At 37.6% G+C, this 16,042-nt stretch overlaps 3 protein-coding genes across 6 annotated transcripts; 2 read left to right on the top strand and 1 right to left on the bottom strand.

The window, feature by feature from the left end:
* Positions 1 to 4,730: 4,730 nt before the first annotated feature.
* Positions 4,731 to 8,458, top strand: LOC109179425 (receptor homology region, transmembrane domain- and RING domain-containing protein 2-like). The gene is made up of 4 exons (XM_019328926.1): positions 4,731 to 5,187; positions 5,764 to 5,994; positions 6,625 to 7,029; positions 7,633 to 8,458. The coding sequence occupies exons 1-4, from the start codon at positions 4,950 to 4,952 to the stop codon at positions 8,211 to 8,213; spliced, it is 1,455 nt and encodes a 484-aa protein (XP_019184471.1). The 5' UTR covers positions 4,731 to 4,949; the 3' UTR covers positions 8,214 to 8,458.
* A 1,241-nt stretch (positions 8,459 to 9,699) lies between these two features.
* On the bottom strand, positions 9,700 to 12,929 carry LOC109179424 (pentatricopeptide repeat-containing protein At4g22760). Of its 4 annotated transcripts, none has more exons than XM_019328923.1 (3): positions 12,787 to 12,929; positions 10,441 to 12,482; positions 9,700 to 10,104 (listed from the first exon to the last, which is right to left on the bottom strand). In XM_019328923.1, exon 2 carries the CDS (start codon positions 12,409 to 12,411, stop codon positions 10,696 to 10,698), a length of 1,716 nt encoding a protein of 571 aa, XP_019184468.1. In that variant the 5' UTR covers positions 12,412 to 12,482; positions 12,787 to 12,929; the 3' UTR covers positions 9,700 to 10,104; positions 10,441 to 10,695. The 4 variants fall into 4 exon arrangements, with proteins under 4 accessions (XP_019184468.1, XP_019184469.1, XP_019184467.1 ...); XM_019328924.1 differs by lacking the exon at positions 12,787 to 12,929 and having other exon boundaries at positions 9,700 to 9,856; positions 9,940 to 10,104; positions 10,441 to 12,510; XM_019328922.1 differs by lacking the exon at positions 12,787 to 12,929 and having other exon boundaries at positions 10,441 to 12,510.
* A 1,942-nt stretch (positions 12,930 to 14,871) lies between these two features.
* On the top strand, positions 14,872 to 15,747 carry LOC109179426. The gene is made up of 2 exons (XM_019328927.1): positions 14,872 to 15,064; positions 15,143 to 15,747. The coding sequence occupies exons 1-2, from the start codon at positions 14,879 to 14,881 to the stop codon at positions 15,731 to 15,733; spliced, it is 777 nt and encodes a 258-aa protein (XP_019184472.1). The 5' UTR covers positions 14,872 to 14,878; the 3' UTR covers positions 15,734 to 15,747.
* Positions 15,748 to 16,042: the final 295 nt, after the last annotated feature.

Raw genomic sequence — 16,042 nt, 5'->3', positions numbered from 1 at the left:
TAATGTTCTTTAATTGTTCTAGTACCTGCTTGCTGACTCCACTTCGTACCATACACGCCAAATGGTGCAAGGTGTCCTGTCGCTGCACAAATGTTTCTTCATTAATTAAATACTATAATTACACCTCATTATATTAATGCAATGCTTATTTAGTCGATCATTATTCTATGAACCATGATCCACACAGCTTTGTAAATTATGAATAAAATATATTTTTTTAATATATTAAAGATACATTATTTGTTTACTGATATACATTATTTGAATACTGAAAATACATTATTTTATATATTTAGTACATAAATAATGTGATATCTTATTGTGTACCATGCTCCATAAAAACAATTGCCTTATTTAGTTTATTGGGTTAATTCACTTAATTGTATCCTTGTCTCGTTAATCTACCTCTCCAAAAGTCTAAATACAATGAATTACCAACAACGCCACGCAACATAATAATAATAATAATAATAATAATAATAATAATAATAATAATAATAATAATAATAATAATAATAATAATAATAATAATAATAATAATAATAATAATAATAAATACTTAAATAAATCAATAAATATTATATATCTATAGTTGTAATCATTTGAGTGCTATATTTACTTGCACAATATTATTCGGGTGAATGAACTTTGAGTTTTAGTATACGATTGGAATTGCTATAAGTTTAATTGCAGAATTGTAAGTTATAATTTCATAAGTGGTCTTTTTGTTGAACTGGAGAATTTAAGAAGGTGGTGATGGAGAGTGATTATCAAAAGTGGTTCTTGATAAGATTAGTCAAATTAGGTATGACATACGATCTTTTTACTATTTCCCATAATATTAATCATTAATATGAATTTATATATTAGGCACAATAGAAAAATATTTAATCCAAAATAAGGAATACTCAGCTCATACTGTCTAATAATTTTATTTTTTTAATTGACATACACAAATACACTCTTAAATAGTACTCCATATCCGTAATAGAATGTGGCTAATCATCAGAATTGGAATATTACTTTAGCCAAAAAGAATCTTCTCATCAAGAAACTAGATCCACTCTTCCCTTTCTATTTTCTACTATATTTTTTTTTTTAAAAAAACTGTAATTTAAATTGTTTATCCCTAGATAATTTCATGGATAGCTCAATAGGTTATCGAATGGTAGCTAGGTTGCACCCAAAGACACATAATGATTAATGAGGTTATTGAATCATCATAATTTAACTATTTCACAATTATCATAGAACTCGGGTGTGCAGATGAAGGCCCTACGGACAAGGAATTTTGCCTTTTGCACTAAAAAAAAAAAAATTAGGGTGTGTTTGGTTCGCACATAGGAATCGGAATTGGAATGGGTATCAAATACTTGGTAATGATAATGGGTTTTGGTGAAAGTATTTAACATGTTTGGTAGTAGGGTGGAATGAGAATGGTTACTAATAGTAGTGCTTGAGAATGAATAAAGGAATGAAACCCTTATTTTATTTGGGTATGAGTTTTTCAATTGATGGGGTATTCGAAACCCATAGTAGTGTTCTAAAAACCTATCAACTAAACAACAACAATCACTTTCATACACATTCCTATGTGCAAAACCCACCAACCAAACACACCCTTAATATGTAAATTTTGGTTACATTTTACTTCTATGTTAAAATAAGAGTTTTATAAGAGTGAATTTAGAATGATTCAATGTCAATATACAAAAATTAAGAGTGTGTTTACTAATTAATTTTTTTTTTTTTTTTTTGAGAAAGGAAAATAAAGAATTCGTTTACTTATACATTTATCTAATGTGAAAATCAGAAAAATGAAGAAAAAAATTTGAAGAACCATAGTAATTAAGAATAACACAAGGTTTCCGAGAAACACCACAATTTTTCACTTTCATCTTATTTAAGTGATGCAGAGATTTTTCCAAAAAAAAAAAAAAAAAAAAAAAAAAAAGTGATGCAGAGATTATTGCAACGTGATCATGTTTGTGTTATTAATTACTCCGTATATTTATACCGTGTTTAATATATGTGTGAATTATATTAAATGACATTATGCCTGGAACTCTTGCGACTTTGACTTCTAAATTTTGATTTACATGATTCTGGATAGTTATGCTGTATGGTGCATACGGATGCCAAAACGACATCGTTTTATTAAAAAACGCGCGTCTCCCCTTTAAAAAAAATTCAGGTTCGATTCCCAGCAACAACATTATATTGTTCATTCATTCTGGAATTTTAGTTCATAGATTATGGAATTTTAGTTTATAGATTATGGAATTTTAGTTCATTCATTTTGGAATTTTTAGTTCATAGATTAGATTATGGAATTATAGTTCATCGATTATGGAATTGTAGTTCATATGTTATTGCTGGGAATCGAACCTAATTTTTTTTTAAGGAGAGACGCGCGTTTTATTAAAACGACATCGTTTTTGCATCCGTATGCACCATGCATGGTGCATACAGATGCACAGCATAATTTGCCCATGATTCTAATCCCCTCTTTTAGGTAGTCCAACCAGTGCAACTTAACCACATTTCATGTAATAACTTATGTTTTTTTGTTTCCATTTCTTCGTATAAAAAATATTTAAAATCAAATATTTCATCAATAAGTAATAAATATGAAATAATATTAAATGAAAGAATCAATTATCCATTAATGTTTAATTTCATCGTATAAAAAATGTTTAAAATCAAATATTTTATCAATAAGTAAATATGAAATAATATTAAATGAAAGAATTAATTATCCATTAATGTTGAAAGGGTATTTTTTTTTTTTTTGAATACTAGTATACACCTCCACTGAGGCTCAATCTCATGACCCCCATACATAAAAGAAATCACTACATGCCATCTAAGCACAAGGTGGTAATTTGACACTTCTACTATTTTAAACTAGTACTATATCTTACAAAATTACTTTCAAATTATTATCACGAAGTTTTAAAATCAAATCACACGTTTTTTCAACTCATCAATTAGGATCAAAGCAGCCTTAAATCTCAAGGTCAGCTGTCCCACCCAAAAGAAGTGCTTACAACTCAGCTAGGGGATTCGATACTGTGTTCGATGGTGAAAACCCTTGATATATCCAAAAAAAAAAAAAAAAAAAAAAAAAATAGGACCAAAACAGTTTATACCCAATAAAATTTCAAATATGTTGTGGGAAATTTCAGCAAAGTTTGTCTATTAATTTTATAATTACAATGTTCCAAGTTTGTTTTTCGCAGGAACTGTTTATTGATTTTGTTGGTCTGAGCCCGTCAACTATACACAATCAAAGTTCACTTTATCCTGTGTGCACCTTCGGACAATCTTTTTTTAAAATATGGCGTTCCAGTATATTAATTCAGAAATTGAGTGATAGAGTCAGGAGGGATTAAATCCCAGTACATAGAATGATCCTGATCATAGGCTAAACTAGCAAGAGTATGCGCATGTAAATTTAAAGCTCTAGGAACATAATTAAGCGAACAATAAATGAAACTACCCATAGCTGTCCTACATTGCTCAATCACAATTCCAACATAGGATAAGTTCGGTGTAGTAACTGCATGAACCGCATTCCTTAAGACAAGACAATCTGTAAGAATATCCACCTCGCTCTCGTTTTGGTCTTTAAGCCAGGACAAGGCTTCCTTGCATGCTAGCGCTTCCGCCATAAGAGGAGTAAAACACCCCGGGAGCTTTCCATTTGCCGCTGCTTTGAACACACCCTCCGGACCGAGTAGAACCGCCCCATAGGTTGCATTGCCGGTGTTCGGATCGTAGCCGGCGTCGACGTGGCACGTCGCCCGTTCGGCCGCCACTGCCTGCACTCCTTCGGCTGGTGTCGCCACTGGGCGGGCGTGGACTGCCGTGTAGGTCGCTTCTCCCGCAGCTGCACGGCGCCACACCACCTCCGGCCTCCTTACCGCATGTTCCCAGACCGCCTCGTTTCTGGCCATCCATAAAAAATAGAGGACCCCCACAACGCGTCTGACTTGTTCGCCTGTGAGCATATCCATAACAGTCAAAAGCCAGTTCGGGAAAGACGTTGAAAAAATATTCATAATAGGCAGCCCCGAAATATTCCATACAGCTCTAGAATAATCACATAAAACTAATAAGTGCATAACATTCTCATTAGCAAGACCACACAACATACATGTTGGGTTCACATCCACCCTCTTTATAATCAAATTTGTTGTGGTTGGGAGTATATCACACACCGCTCTCCATAAAAAAGTTTTCCATTTGGGTGGAACTTTCAACTTCCACAATGTAATCCATCTATCAAAATCTCCCAAAGTGTGATTAAACTCTCCCATTAGGCGCCTATAAGCATCCTTTACCGTGTAGCAACCATTCGGGTCATTATGCCAATACCATGTGTCTCTATAATCTGGGCTCACAGGTATTTTTAGAATACGATCCACATCCTCAGGTTCAAATAGATCTGATAAAATATGGGGGTCCCATGTTTTTGAATTGAGCCGATCAATTATTAACCATCTATATTGATTTACATCTTTAATGGTTATGATGAGTTTTATGACTTTTATCAGGTGCATATCTTCAAACCATCACCGTAAACTTTTTCATAAATAAAAAAAATCTTATATAAAAAAATAATCACAACATCTTAATTTTTTATATGAAAAAATAGTGATAAATATCAGACCTTTTTTAATTATTATCTTCTCCTTCATCTTTGTCTTTTTTGGAGTTCACAACATAACACGATAATCATCACAGCTCTGAACTAATCATAATAAAAAAAGGAAAAACCTTGATCTACCTTGCTTTTCTTTCATCCGAAAAAAGCTTCAATTTTTTCTCCAAAATTGAAAACAAAAATTTGGATAACTTTGAAGCCCCTGAAAACCCAATTTCCTTATCCAAACCAGTGGGCACAATACCAGGATGAATAGGGATTGCTGAGAATATGGAAGCCGATGTTTCTATCATCCTCGCGTCAAACCTGTGATTTGTTCTCATATTTTGTTTGTATGTCCAAGATAAGGGCTATTAGGGTTTTGAATTTTGGAATTGGAGCTATGCTGAAACTCTGGGTATTATTTCCCCTCTTTTTCTTGTGTTTTGCGTTCCTGACGGCTCCTCCTGCCCTTGCCAATGTAGTTTTGATCGGTAGAAACGTTACCTCTTCATTCGAAGACATCGAGGCTAATTTTGGTTGGTTGATTTCATTTCCATTTGGTTCAAAGTTTTGATTTTTTGTTAAGATTTGGAATTTGGTAGTGTTAGTGTAAGGTTGAATCTGGATTTGTTGTTTTTCTGGGTGTTTAAGGATGTTATCTTTTCATAAAGTAGTGGAATCTTTCCTGATTTTTGATGTTTCATAATTGTCTGAAAGCTGAAAAAGCAATCTTCATCTTATATCAATATTAACAAATTTCTTGCATCTTCTGCTTTAACCTTATCTTTGATTTGTGAAATTGCCTGTAAGTACTTGAAGAGTTGTTTTGTTTGCATTGCGATGCATAGTTTCACTTGTTGATGGTTGTACTGTTGAACTAATATCATTTAGGGAATTAGGGATCCCAACGAGCTGACGATTTTGATTTGCAAGTGTGGTATAGTTACGGAAAATCTAGGTTTCTTGAATTGTAGGAATGTATGGTTAGATTTAAGGTGTTTGGAGGCATTTCTAGTTGTTTTCCTCGGTCAAATTCACACTTACAAATTCTGCTTTCTGCTTATATAGTCATAATATACGGAGCATTAACTTAAAGGGCATTTGCATTTCAGCTCCCTCGGCAAAGGGATCAGGGCAGTGCGGGACATTGTATGTTGCTGAGCCATTGGATGCGTGCTCACCGTTGAGTAATAAAGTGGAGGTTGTAGAAAACAGCACAAAGTCTCCGTTTGTGTTGATAATTAGGGGAGGATGCAGCTTCGAGGAGAAAGTTAAGAGAGCACAAGTGGCGGGGTTTAAAGCGGCCATAGTCTACGACAGTGAATATGGAGATCTAGTGGCAAGTAATGACCTTTTCCCCTCGCAATTTTGTTTCTGCTATTTCTTATTTCCAATGTTGAAAAAATCGCTAGGCGCCTTCTAGGCGCCTGGGGACCGCCTAGGGCGCCTAGAGCGCCTAGGAGGCCGACCGCCTGGCGCCTAGGAGGCCGACCGCCTGGCGCCTAGGAGGCCGACCGCCTGGCGCCTAGGCGTCAATTAATCAATCGACGCCTAGGCGCGATTTTTGCAACACTGCTTATTTCATACTCGTTTAAGTTTAGTAAATAATAATGGCATCAATTAGCGCGCTTTTAAAAGGCTATTGTCAAGGTCCGAGTTTGGGTTATATTGCGTGCACCACTTAAGGTTGATGGTAATAAATACAAAACCGAAAGTGAGTAAATTAATTTATATTTGTCGGTTCTAGAGGGTTTTCTTAAGGTGGAAGGTTTCTGTAGATATTAAGCTCTTGATAAAGGAGGCCGTGTAAATGTGTAATTCCCCGCACTTATGTTCTACCTTATTAAGGTCATGCATTCAAAATGTTCATACCGAGACTCGAGGGACCTATTCTTATTTTGATTCTTTCTTTTCCTTTGCATTTCTATAGTTTTTTTACATTGATTATATAACCCGGAGAATTGGAAATGCAGTGGCAGGAAGTTCTAGCGGTATAAAGATACCAGCGGTGTTTGTTTCAAAAGCTTCTGGAGAAACACTTGCTACATATGCCGGTGATCCCAACGTCGAAATATGGATAATCCCGAGCATCGAGAACTCGGCCTGGTCAATCATGGCTATATCATTCATTTCGCTGCTTGCCATGTCAGCTGTGCTAGCTACTTGCTTCTTTGTTCGTAGGCATCGCGTCAGAAGAGAAAGGCCACGGACTACACGTGTTCGAGAGTTCCACGGGATGAGTAGCCGTCTCGTTAAGGCCATGCCGAGTCTAATATTTACTGCAGTTGTTGAGGATAACTGTACGTCAATGACTTGTGCTATATGTCTTGAAGACTATAGCGTCGGGGACAAGCTTAGGGTTCTGCCATGCCGCCATAGTAAGTCTTCTTTATCTTCAAGAGAGTTTTGTCTTTTACGGTTTTACCAAGTTATATGAATATAATGGAATCTCCAACATTAATTTATACCTTTACTTTTTCGTTGGGGTTCGGTGTTCAGGTCTTCTTTTTTTGTTCAGACCACAAGGTGTCCCGAGCAGACCCTAACTGTATGAGGCACCTTTAAACCCGTACCATATTTAGACTAATCTCTGTTCGCACCGGGCGGGCCCAATTAAGGGGCAAAGTGTTGGCCATATTGGTTTTTCCATACGAGAGGGGGTTCGAACTCCCGACCTCTCTTAAGGGACGAGAGTGCACAGTCACTCACGCCAACCAAGCTAGTCTGTGTTCAAGTTTTCTTTAGGGTGTCTAAACTCGGTTCATAGTATATATCTGACCTGATTGGTTGTTGAATGTTCACAATTGTCCTGGTTTTTTGTTTTAGGATTAGGATTTAGTGAAACTTGAACCCCGCGGGATAGGATTAGGAGTTAATATTTCGGTCTTGGAACATGCCATGTTTGTTTGTTCCTAGACCCCGTCTTATGTTATTGTTGGTGTTTTTCACACATGATTAACTTGTCTCTGTGATTTTGACAGAATTTCACGCTATGTGTGTCGATGCTTGGCTAACATCGTGGAGAACTTTCTGCCCGGTTTGTAAACGCGACGCTAGAACCAGCACCGGTGATCCACCGGCGTCAGAGTCTACACCGTTGCTTTCATCGAGTGCTTCTCTATCGTCAATGGGATCTGTTCGATCATCGTTAGCATCATCGTCGGCAATACAAATACGGTCCCCCTCGTCGTCCCGACCCCCTTCACGACCTCAATCAATCTCCAGCACACCTTACACCCACCGCCATTCACTTCAGTCCTACATCCAATCACCCCATCTTACCGCAAGCCGGAGCTCGGTGGACCTCAGAAACGCATCATCTTCACAACGATCCCGCGCTTCTTACCTCGTTTCGCCTCAGAATCATTCCCTAGGCGGCTACCCTTCCATGTCGCCTCTTAACTCGAGATACATGTCTCCATACATTCCAAGCCCGGGGGGCAATGCTTCAACAAGTTACCTCGGCTCCTCTAGTCGGCACCCGAACCCACTGCGGCCGAGCGACTCCTATACGAGCTTTTCTCCATTCGCTTCGGCTCAGTCCCTCCCGGGTTGTGAGTAGGGACTTCGCTGATCCTGTAGAACGAAGAACAGATGGCAAGACGAGATTGGGATTTGTACATTACAGCATGATAATGTGTGGTTTTTGTTCTGTATTGTAGTTTTGATGTTTATGTTGAGATTTGTCTGGTGCACATTGCTTTCCCCTTTCCTGTTGGGTTGATTGATTATTTAGATGTTTCTAACTATAATTTGTACATATAGCTGACCTTTCAGATTTCAACTCTTCATGCAATTTTTTTTTTTTTTTCCTGCATAATGTATATAGCTAAAACAAAAGAATCTCTTTTGCAGTGTTTAGCACATAAGCCTGAGTCCCCATTGGGAGCAAAACATACATTGATCTGATTCAAGGGCATTGCAATGTGTGAGGAATGTGTATACCGTCAAAACACATTTTTGCGATTTACTTTTTTTTTTTTTTTTTTTTTACCTAGACTCAAAACCAGGGTGGTTAGGGCACTAGGGTTGGTGATTGATAACGTAAATTATTTCACGTATTTTGTACGTATACCATGTGTATGTAAACTGTATGAACAATATGGAGAGTAGATAGGAGAAAGTAGCTCAAAAGGATCTCTTATTCATTGATATTCTTGCATTTTTCAAGAGAATAGATAGAGTTCTATGCTTGCGAGAGAGAGAGAGAGAGAGAGAGAGAGTGGAAGAGAGAGGAGAGGAACCCCCGAAAAAGAAGGGCTAATGCCCTATATATGGACACTATTGACCTGCAAACCATGACATGAACCATTTGACCCGACACGACTACAAAATTAGAGCACGGACGTACATGGAGGTCAAAGCCGGGGTATATTCCTTATCAATGACAAATCAGGGGTGGTATCTGTGCACTATCAAAACATATTTTGCGATTTACCTATTTTACCTAGACTCAAAACAAGGGTGATTGGGGCACTAGGGTCGGTGATAAAGTAAGGGTGGTATCTGTAAACGGTCAATACACATTTCGAGTATATGATTGGGGCACCAAGGTTAGTGACAAAGCATGGGTAGTATCTATAGACCATCAAAATACATTTTATTATTTACTTCATTTTCCCTAGACTCAAAACAAGGATGGTTAGGCCACCAGGATCGGTGACAAAGATTTGTACACGGTTAAAACACATTTTGTGATTTTTTTTTTTTTTTTTTTTTAATTTAGACTCAAAACAAGGGTGGTCGAGCACTAAGATCGACGACAAAACAAGGGTGGTTGAGGGTTCTTGACCAGAGATGGCAAAGGGACAAGGCGAGGCAATAAGTATACTCTCCGTCCTCATTAGGAAACTGGAAAAACTTCTCATACTTGTCCTCAACCGCAAGGGGAATTAGGCGGGACTCGGGAGCGAGAAGAGATCCCCGATCAACCCAAGTGTCAAATTAGTACTCCTTAAATCCTAATTTCAGAAATTAAAACACTTGAGTCTATAACCTATAATTCATCAATTACAAACATTCAACAAGTTTTTAATAACACAAGAACAACCGAAGTCCAAATTCCAAAATAGCAAATGCAAACTACAAATATTTCAATGTCCAAACTCCAAAACTCTAATCAACATGATTATATAAAAATACAATAGCAATACAATAAAGCCTTCAATTCCTCATTTTTCAATCTTCAAAATCTTCATCTTCAATCTGAACGAAACCAAAACAATTTAATTAATTGTTCAAGTTAACATTGGGTAATAACAAGCTGGAAAACCTAAGTTAGAGCAAACCCAATAAAGTTGCAACTTCAGTATCAAGCAGGAGGAGATAAATCTGGCTGGATATACAGACTGCTTCATCACAAAGTACAACTAAGTATTTAGATTTGATTCATCACACTTCAAGAAGCAAATTCTTTCCAGCCTCCTATGTCACATCCTTTGACAAAGACAAATCTAAAGCACAAAGTAGCCAAATCAAATATTTTACTTATGATTCAAAACCCAAACTAAACAATATCTTTCAAACAAATAGTTTTCTTTTAGGTGTGGCACAGGGTTTTCACCGTCGGACACAGTGACTAATCATCTGCTGAACTGTAAGCACCTCTATTAGGTGGGACAGTTGGCCTAGAGATTTAAGACTGCACCATACACAAAGCCTAGGATTGAACTCTTGACATTTGGTTAACGATGGATTGAGTCCCTTCCACTCAACCACACCCTCCAGGTTAACAAATAGTACTCCATATTAGCAAAGGAAAATGTTCTAAATTTAAAAGAATAGCAGACCTTTTAAACCGGCAGTGGAGGCAGCGACTGTGCGAGAACGATGGCGGAGAACGGACTATTGTCTCACCTGTCTGCTGTCTGCTATCGCCGATTGGAGGAGAAACGGAGATGGCGGCATCGCACTGATGGACTGAGGACGGGGTAAATTGCCATCCCTATTCACAACCCTCGGGATTACGGTGCAATCCTAATAGAATTGCAGTGCGAATGTGTTTGAGAAATTCAGCATTGCTAAGTAGCTACCTTTTCCCGTCTTTATGTCCAACTGGAACCAGGCAACTTGATATACCCATTCGCCTCCACAGACACTCTCAACCTCTCAGCATCATCCCACCTCCCAGCAGAGGCATAAATATTCGCGAGAAGAGAACGGTAACCGGTGCTGTCGGGCTCCAGATCAAAGCAATGCCTTGCGGCAACCTCTCCAATCTCCAAGTTGTTCTGTAAACTGCAACCGAGAAGCAACGCTCCCCAGACTCCAGCATGAGGCGGCATTGGCATGCTTTTTATCAGACCATACGCTTCTTCTAACCGCCCGGCCCTGCTTAAAAGATCGACAACAATAGCATAATGATCAACATTAGGAGAAAGTCCATACTTCTCCATGGAGACGAAGCACTGATATCCTTTTTCGACCAAACCGACGTGGGAGTAGGCAGTCAAGACTGCTGTAAGTGTCGCCAAGTTGGGGCCGATTTCAAAATATACCATCTCATCAAAAAGCTCGATGGCATCATTTACCCGACCATTTATTCCACATCCTAATATCATTGCAGTGTACGCAACCACATCTTTCTTTTGTAATCCACGAAATAAACCATAAGCTTTTTCGGTACTTCCACACTTTGCATACAAATCAATAAACGCAGTGGCCAGATGATCATCCATTTGGATTCCTACTTCCTTCATGTATGACTCAATCCAAGACCCGAACTTCAAATCTCCCAATTGAGAACACGCAGAAATTGCACTAGCCAACGCCATATAATCTGGTTGCACATTCAATCGAAGCATCTCACGGAATAGGTGGAGAGCCTCTTTTGGTCGACTGTTTTGAGCATAAGTAGATATCATCGCGTTATAAACTCTATGTTCTTTCTCGGCCATCTGGCCAAAGAGCTTCCGGGCAGACTCTACATCCCCGCATTTTGAGTATCCAGAAATCATCGTCATTAATGAAATGTGATTCTTTTGGTCCATAGCATCAAAGAAGCTGCGTGCTAAATCTATCTTACCGCAATCTATGTATCCACTAATCATCGCATTCCACGAGGCAGAACTTCTCTCGGGCATTTTTTGAAACAACGCATACGCTTGCTCCATATTCCCTGCCCTTGCATATCCCGAAACCATCGAATTCCACGAAACGACGTCTTTCTCTGGAATCAGATCAAAAACACTTTGAGCCATCGCCAAATCCCCCGATTTTACATACCCAGCCACCATCGAATTCCACGATACTACATTTTTCCCAACCATCTCATCAAATATGCTTCGCGCAGACTCCATTTTTCCCATTTTTGCATAAAAATCAACAAGAGCTGTTTGCACATAAACAACCCTACAGAAACCATACTTATAGCTCTGCCCATGAAGCGAAGCTCCACCAATCTTATCCAGAATCCTCGAACAAGCTTTTATAGCAGATGATATAGCAAATGTGCTGGGACTGAGCCCGGATCTCTGCAATTGTACATAAATGGATATAGCCTCCCTGAACTGAGAATGTTCTGTAAGAAACCGAATGGTGGATGCTACTGAAAAGATATCCAGAGTTTGCATATACCGAAGCATCAACTTAACATATTGAATGGTATTTCGGTTGTAACTCCCTGCAGACATAAGAACTCGTCGCACCAGGAGAGGCTCGAGATCATGGAGTCCACTGACTAGTATTACGCCATGAATTTGCTTTGCTTGGTTAATGGCTAGAGCCTTATCCAACAAAGCAGTGACTTTTGTTGTCAGCATAAACAAGATTATGTTGTCTTAGTCTATTGATTGGCACCTGCTCTTCTTTTTCATCCAAACAGATAGCAAGGCTACAAAGGCATTAAGGAAAAATCAAGGAAAGAACAATTATGACACAAATAATTGAAGCATGTGTTGCATCTCAACTAAAAGCCTAAGCTGGTAATTGGATTACATATTAATGGTTATATGCTCAACACAAATAAATAACTTTAACAAACAATTATGACCGAAATATGCAGAATTGAGATTTGAAAGCAGCAAATAAATCATCAGAATTTCCAAATTCATTCATTTATTGAACCTTTGCCTTCACATTATACCTTGTCCAAAGATGTTGAAATTCTCTACTTGAAATAAATAAATAAAACAAACCTGGGCAGTCAGAACTTCGGAGTGAGGCAGTGCGCCGGAGCGACGGAGGAGACTCGCCGTCCGTTGTGAGTTTGGTAAAAATTTACGATTTTCCCTAAGAAATTTTAGCAGTTCACAATGTGCCCTCTTGAAGCCCAATAGCTTATTCAAAACATAACTTATGATAAATTCAACTCACTTTCTTACGGTGCCCGATTCCAAGTTCAACTCTCTGTGCTCTCAATCGTTATGCTGTGCATCAGTATGCACCATGCATGGTGCATACTAATGCCAAAACGACGTCGTTTTATTAAAAAACGCGCGTCTCCCCTTTAAAAAAAATTTAAGTTCGATTCCCAGCAACAACATTATATTGTTCATTCATTCTGGAATTTTAGTTCATAGATTATGGAATTATAGTTCATTGATTATGGAATTATAGTTCATCGATTATGGAATTGTAGTTCATCGATTCTGAAATTTTAGTTTATAGATTATGGAATTTTAGTTCATTCATTCTGGAATTTTTAGTTCATAGATTAGATTATGGAATTATAGTTCATCGATTATGGAATTATAGTTTATCGATTATGAAATTTTAGTTCATATGTTGTTGCTGGGAATCGAACCTGATTTTTTTTTTTAAGGGGAGACGTGCATTTTATTAAAACGACGTCGTTTTTGCATCCGTATGCACCATGCATGGTGCATACGGATGCACGGCATAATTTGCCCTGTGCTCCTCAACTATCTACTCACCTTTTTGATTACCTCATCATCGTATTTTACAAGACATGTTTCACTCATAACTCAAACAAAGAATAAGATTCAAATTGATCTTTGGTCATTAAACGAAAGAGTAAATACCAATTTTGGTCTTACGAGTATTAACAAAATGGTAGTTTTAGTTTATATGTTTAATTCCTACTAATTTATTATTATTTTAGTGTCAAAATTCATCACGCTAGTCATCCCTTCGTTTAAGACATGCCGAAATATGAAATTATTAAAGATAGTTTTGTGCTTTGCAAATTAGGATCCCTATTTGAGCATAAATAAAAGAATTTAGGGGGCGTTTACTAACTTGGAAAAATGGAGAATTCTCCAAAAAAATGGAGAATTGGAGAAGTGGAGAAAGGAGAATCGGAGAACTTGTTTACTAAATCTATTCTTCCAATTTCAATCTCATCTCCATTCTTCCATTTCTTATACAATTTTGGAGAAATAGAAAACAACATTCTCTAAATGGAAGGATGGAATAAACACGGGTGAATAGTAAAATTAAGTAAGGTCATTGGTTCGAATCTAGCTTATGATAATTTTTTATTACTCCTTCTAGGGTTAGTCCTTCTCTTCTTTCTTTTCTTCTCTCCCTCGACTGAGTGTAGTCTATCGCCTTCCTCCCCTTCCCATCATCTCCTTCGCCTTCTTTCTTTCTTTTCCCCTCGTCTCCAGTCCTTTTTCTTCCCATTAGCCTTCTTTCCTTTTACCAATCGTTCGCGTAGCAGCCTTCCTTCACGTACAGCAAAGAGGAGCGTAGCAGCACTCCGTCAAGCCGCACAAGAACTCCGGTGACTCTACCGTCTCTGGTGAACCTTGCATCTCAACAACTCAACACGGACTCTCCAAAATCTTCTGTAGGATCTTGTCCAAGTCCACAAGTAATTATCTAAACCTATTTTTATTTATTTTGATGAATGTTATCTCATATCTAATTTCTCTATTACTTACAGAACCTCATTTTGAGGTTCTGTTTTGAGAACCTCAAAATGAGGTTCTGATTATAGAACCTCAAAATGAGGTTCTAATTGTAGAACCTCATTTTGAGGTTCCAGCAGAACCTCATTTTGAGGTTCTGAGAACCTCAAAATGAGGTTCTGATGTTAGCTCAATGGTGAGGTTCTGATTTTAAATGATGTTCTGATTTTAAACAAGGTTTTAATGGAAATTGAATAATTAATGAAAATTGTAGATGAGTAACTTACGGAATACGCATGACGAAGATGCAAAGTGGTTGGATAGTACCCTGGTCGTTTTTCTTGATATTTTATACGATAGGATCAAACGGCACCCTAATGGACAGTCTGTTTTTAAGTCCTCTTCCTAGAATGAAATGAGTCAAGAACTTAAAGAGAAAACAGGATGTGCTTATACTGGTGGTCATTTGTGTGGAAAGTATAACAGATGCAAGGATTTACACAAGCGCTTCTTAGAGGTGTTAAACCACACTGGGGTAACATTCAATGCTGAAACAAATAAGGCTATAGCAGATGATGAAGTTTGGGAAAGTTTCTTCAAGGTATGAATTATACTTTTATATAATATAGTGCACTAATATAATAAAGATGACACTAATGATGCTTATTTTATTGTGTAGAAAAACAAGATATTCAGAACTCTATACAAACAAGGTTGCAAACATTATGAGATGTATTGTCTTATTTTTGGCAACAACTATGCTACTGGAGGCCTTGCGAACCCTTCAACGCAACAACCAGTGAACTCCAATGAAGAAAGGCAAAATGAAGATAACTTTATAATGACTGATACAGACAACTTACCTAGAAGTTGTGGGAATAGTTCTAAGGGCAAACGAAGTGCAGATGAGATGACTGGTAGTGGTAAAATGAGTGTTAACAAGAATTGGAGAAATGAACTTGCTTCTGCATTTATGTCGTACAACAGTATAATGTTTGAAGATTTGCATGACAGGAGAGAGGAGCGAAAGGAAAAGAAACTTAGGCAACAACATAGGCAGCACCGAGAAGAATCTGCGAGTGAAATGAGTACGGGAATGACCCATGTTGATAGTATGACGAGAAGTGTGCAAATTCTAAACACATTCTCAACTCTTAGCTCAGAAGCTTATAATCATGCTTTTGAAAAACTTGCCACGTCTGAAGCTCACCGAAATGGTTTTATTGCAATGCCCGAAGATAGACGATTGGCTTGGTTGCTTTCCCTCTAATCAATATTGTATTAATTGTTGTTTGTATGATGAACATGTTCTTTATATTATGTGATCAGAACTCCTAGTATATGAACATATTAACTGTACTTTAGTATGTTGATTAGTATGTTGATCAGAACTCCTAGTACATGAACTCCTATGTGATCAGAACTCCTAGAGTCCTAGTATTATTATCAAGGTGTTGTAGTATGTTGACTCCTATGTGTTGTACTTTAGTAGATGAACTCCTATGTGTTGTACTTTAGTATTTTGACATGTTGTATTATGACTATTTTAATTGTGTTTTAAATTGTAATACCTTGAGCA

Source organism: Ipomoea nil, unplaced genomic scaffold (genome assembly GCF_001879475.1).
Source record: "Ipomoea nil cultivar Tokyo-kokei standard unplaced genomic scaffold, Asagao_1.1 scaffold0900, whole genome shotgun sequence".
Taxonomy (NCBI): domain Eukaryota; kingdom Viridiplantae; phylum Streptophyta; class Magnoliopsida; order Solanales; family Convolvulaceae; genus Ipomoea; species Ipomoea nil.
This window is presented reverse-complemented; position numbering and strand designations above follow the sequence as displayed.

Coding starts and splice junctions, on each gene's coding strand:
- LOC109179425 (XM_019328926.1), top strand. CDS start 4,950: ATGTTTCTATCATCCTCGCGTCAAACCTGTGATTTGTTCTCATATTTT. Junction 5,188..5,763: donor AGACATCGAGGCTAATTTTG/GTTGGTTGATTT, acceptor TTTGCATTTCAG/CTCCCTCGGCAAAGGGATCA. Junction 5,995..6,624: donor ATATGGAGATCTAGTGGCAA/GTAATGACCTTT, acceptor TTGGAAATGCAG/TGGCAGGAAGTTCTAGCGGT.
- LOC109179426 (XM_019328927.1), top strand. CDS start 14,879: ATGAGTCAAGAACTTAAAGAGAAAACAGGATGTGCTTATACTGGTGGT. Junction 15,065..15,142: donor TTTGGGAAAGTTTCTTCAAG/GTATGAATTATA, acceptor TTTATTGTGTAG/AAAAACAAGATATTCAGAAC.
- LOC109179424 (XM_019328923.1), bottom strand. CDS start 12,411: ATGCTGACAACAAAAGTCACTGCTTTGTTGGATAAGGCTCTAGCCATT.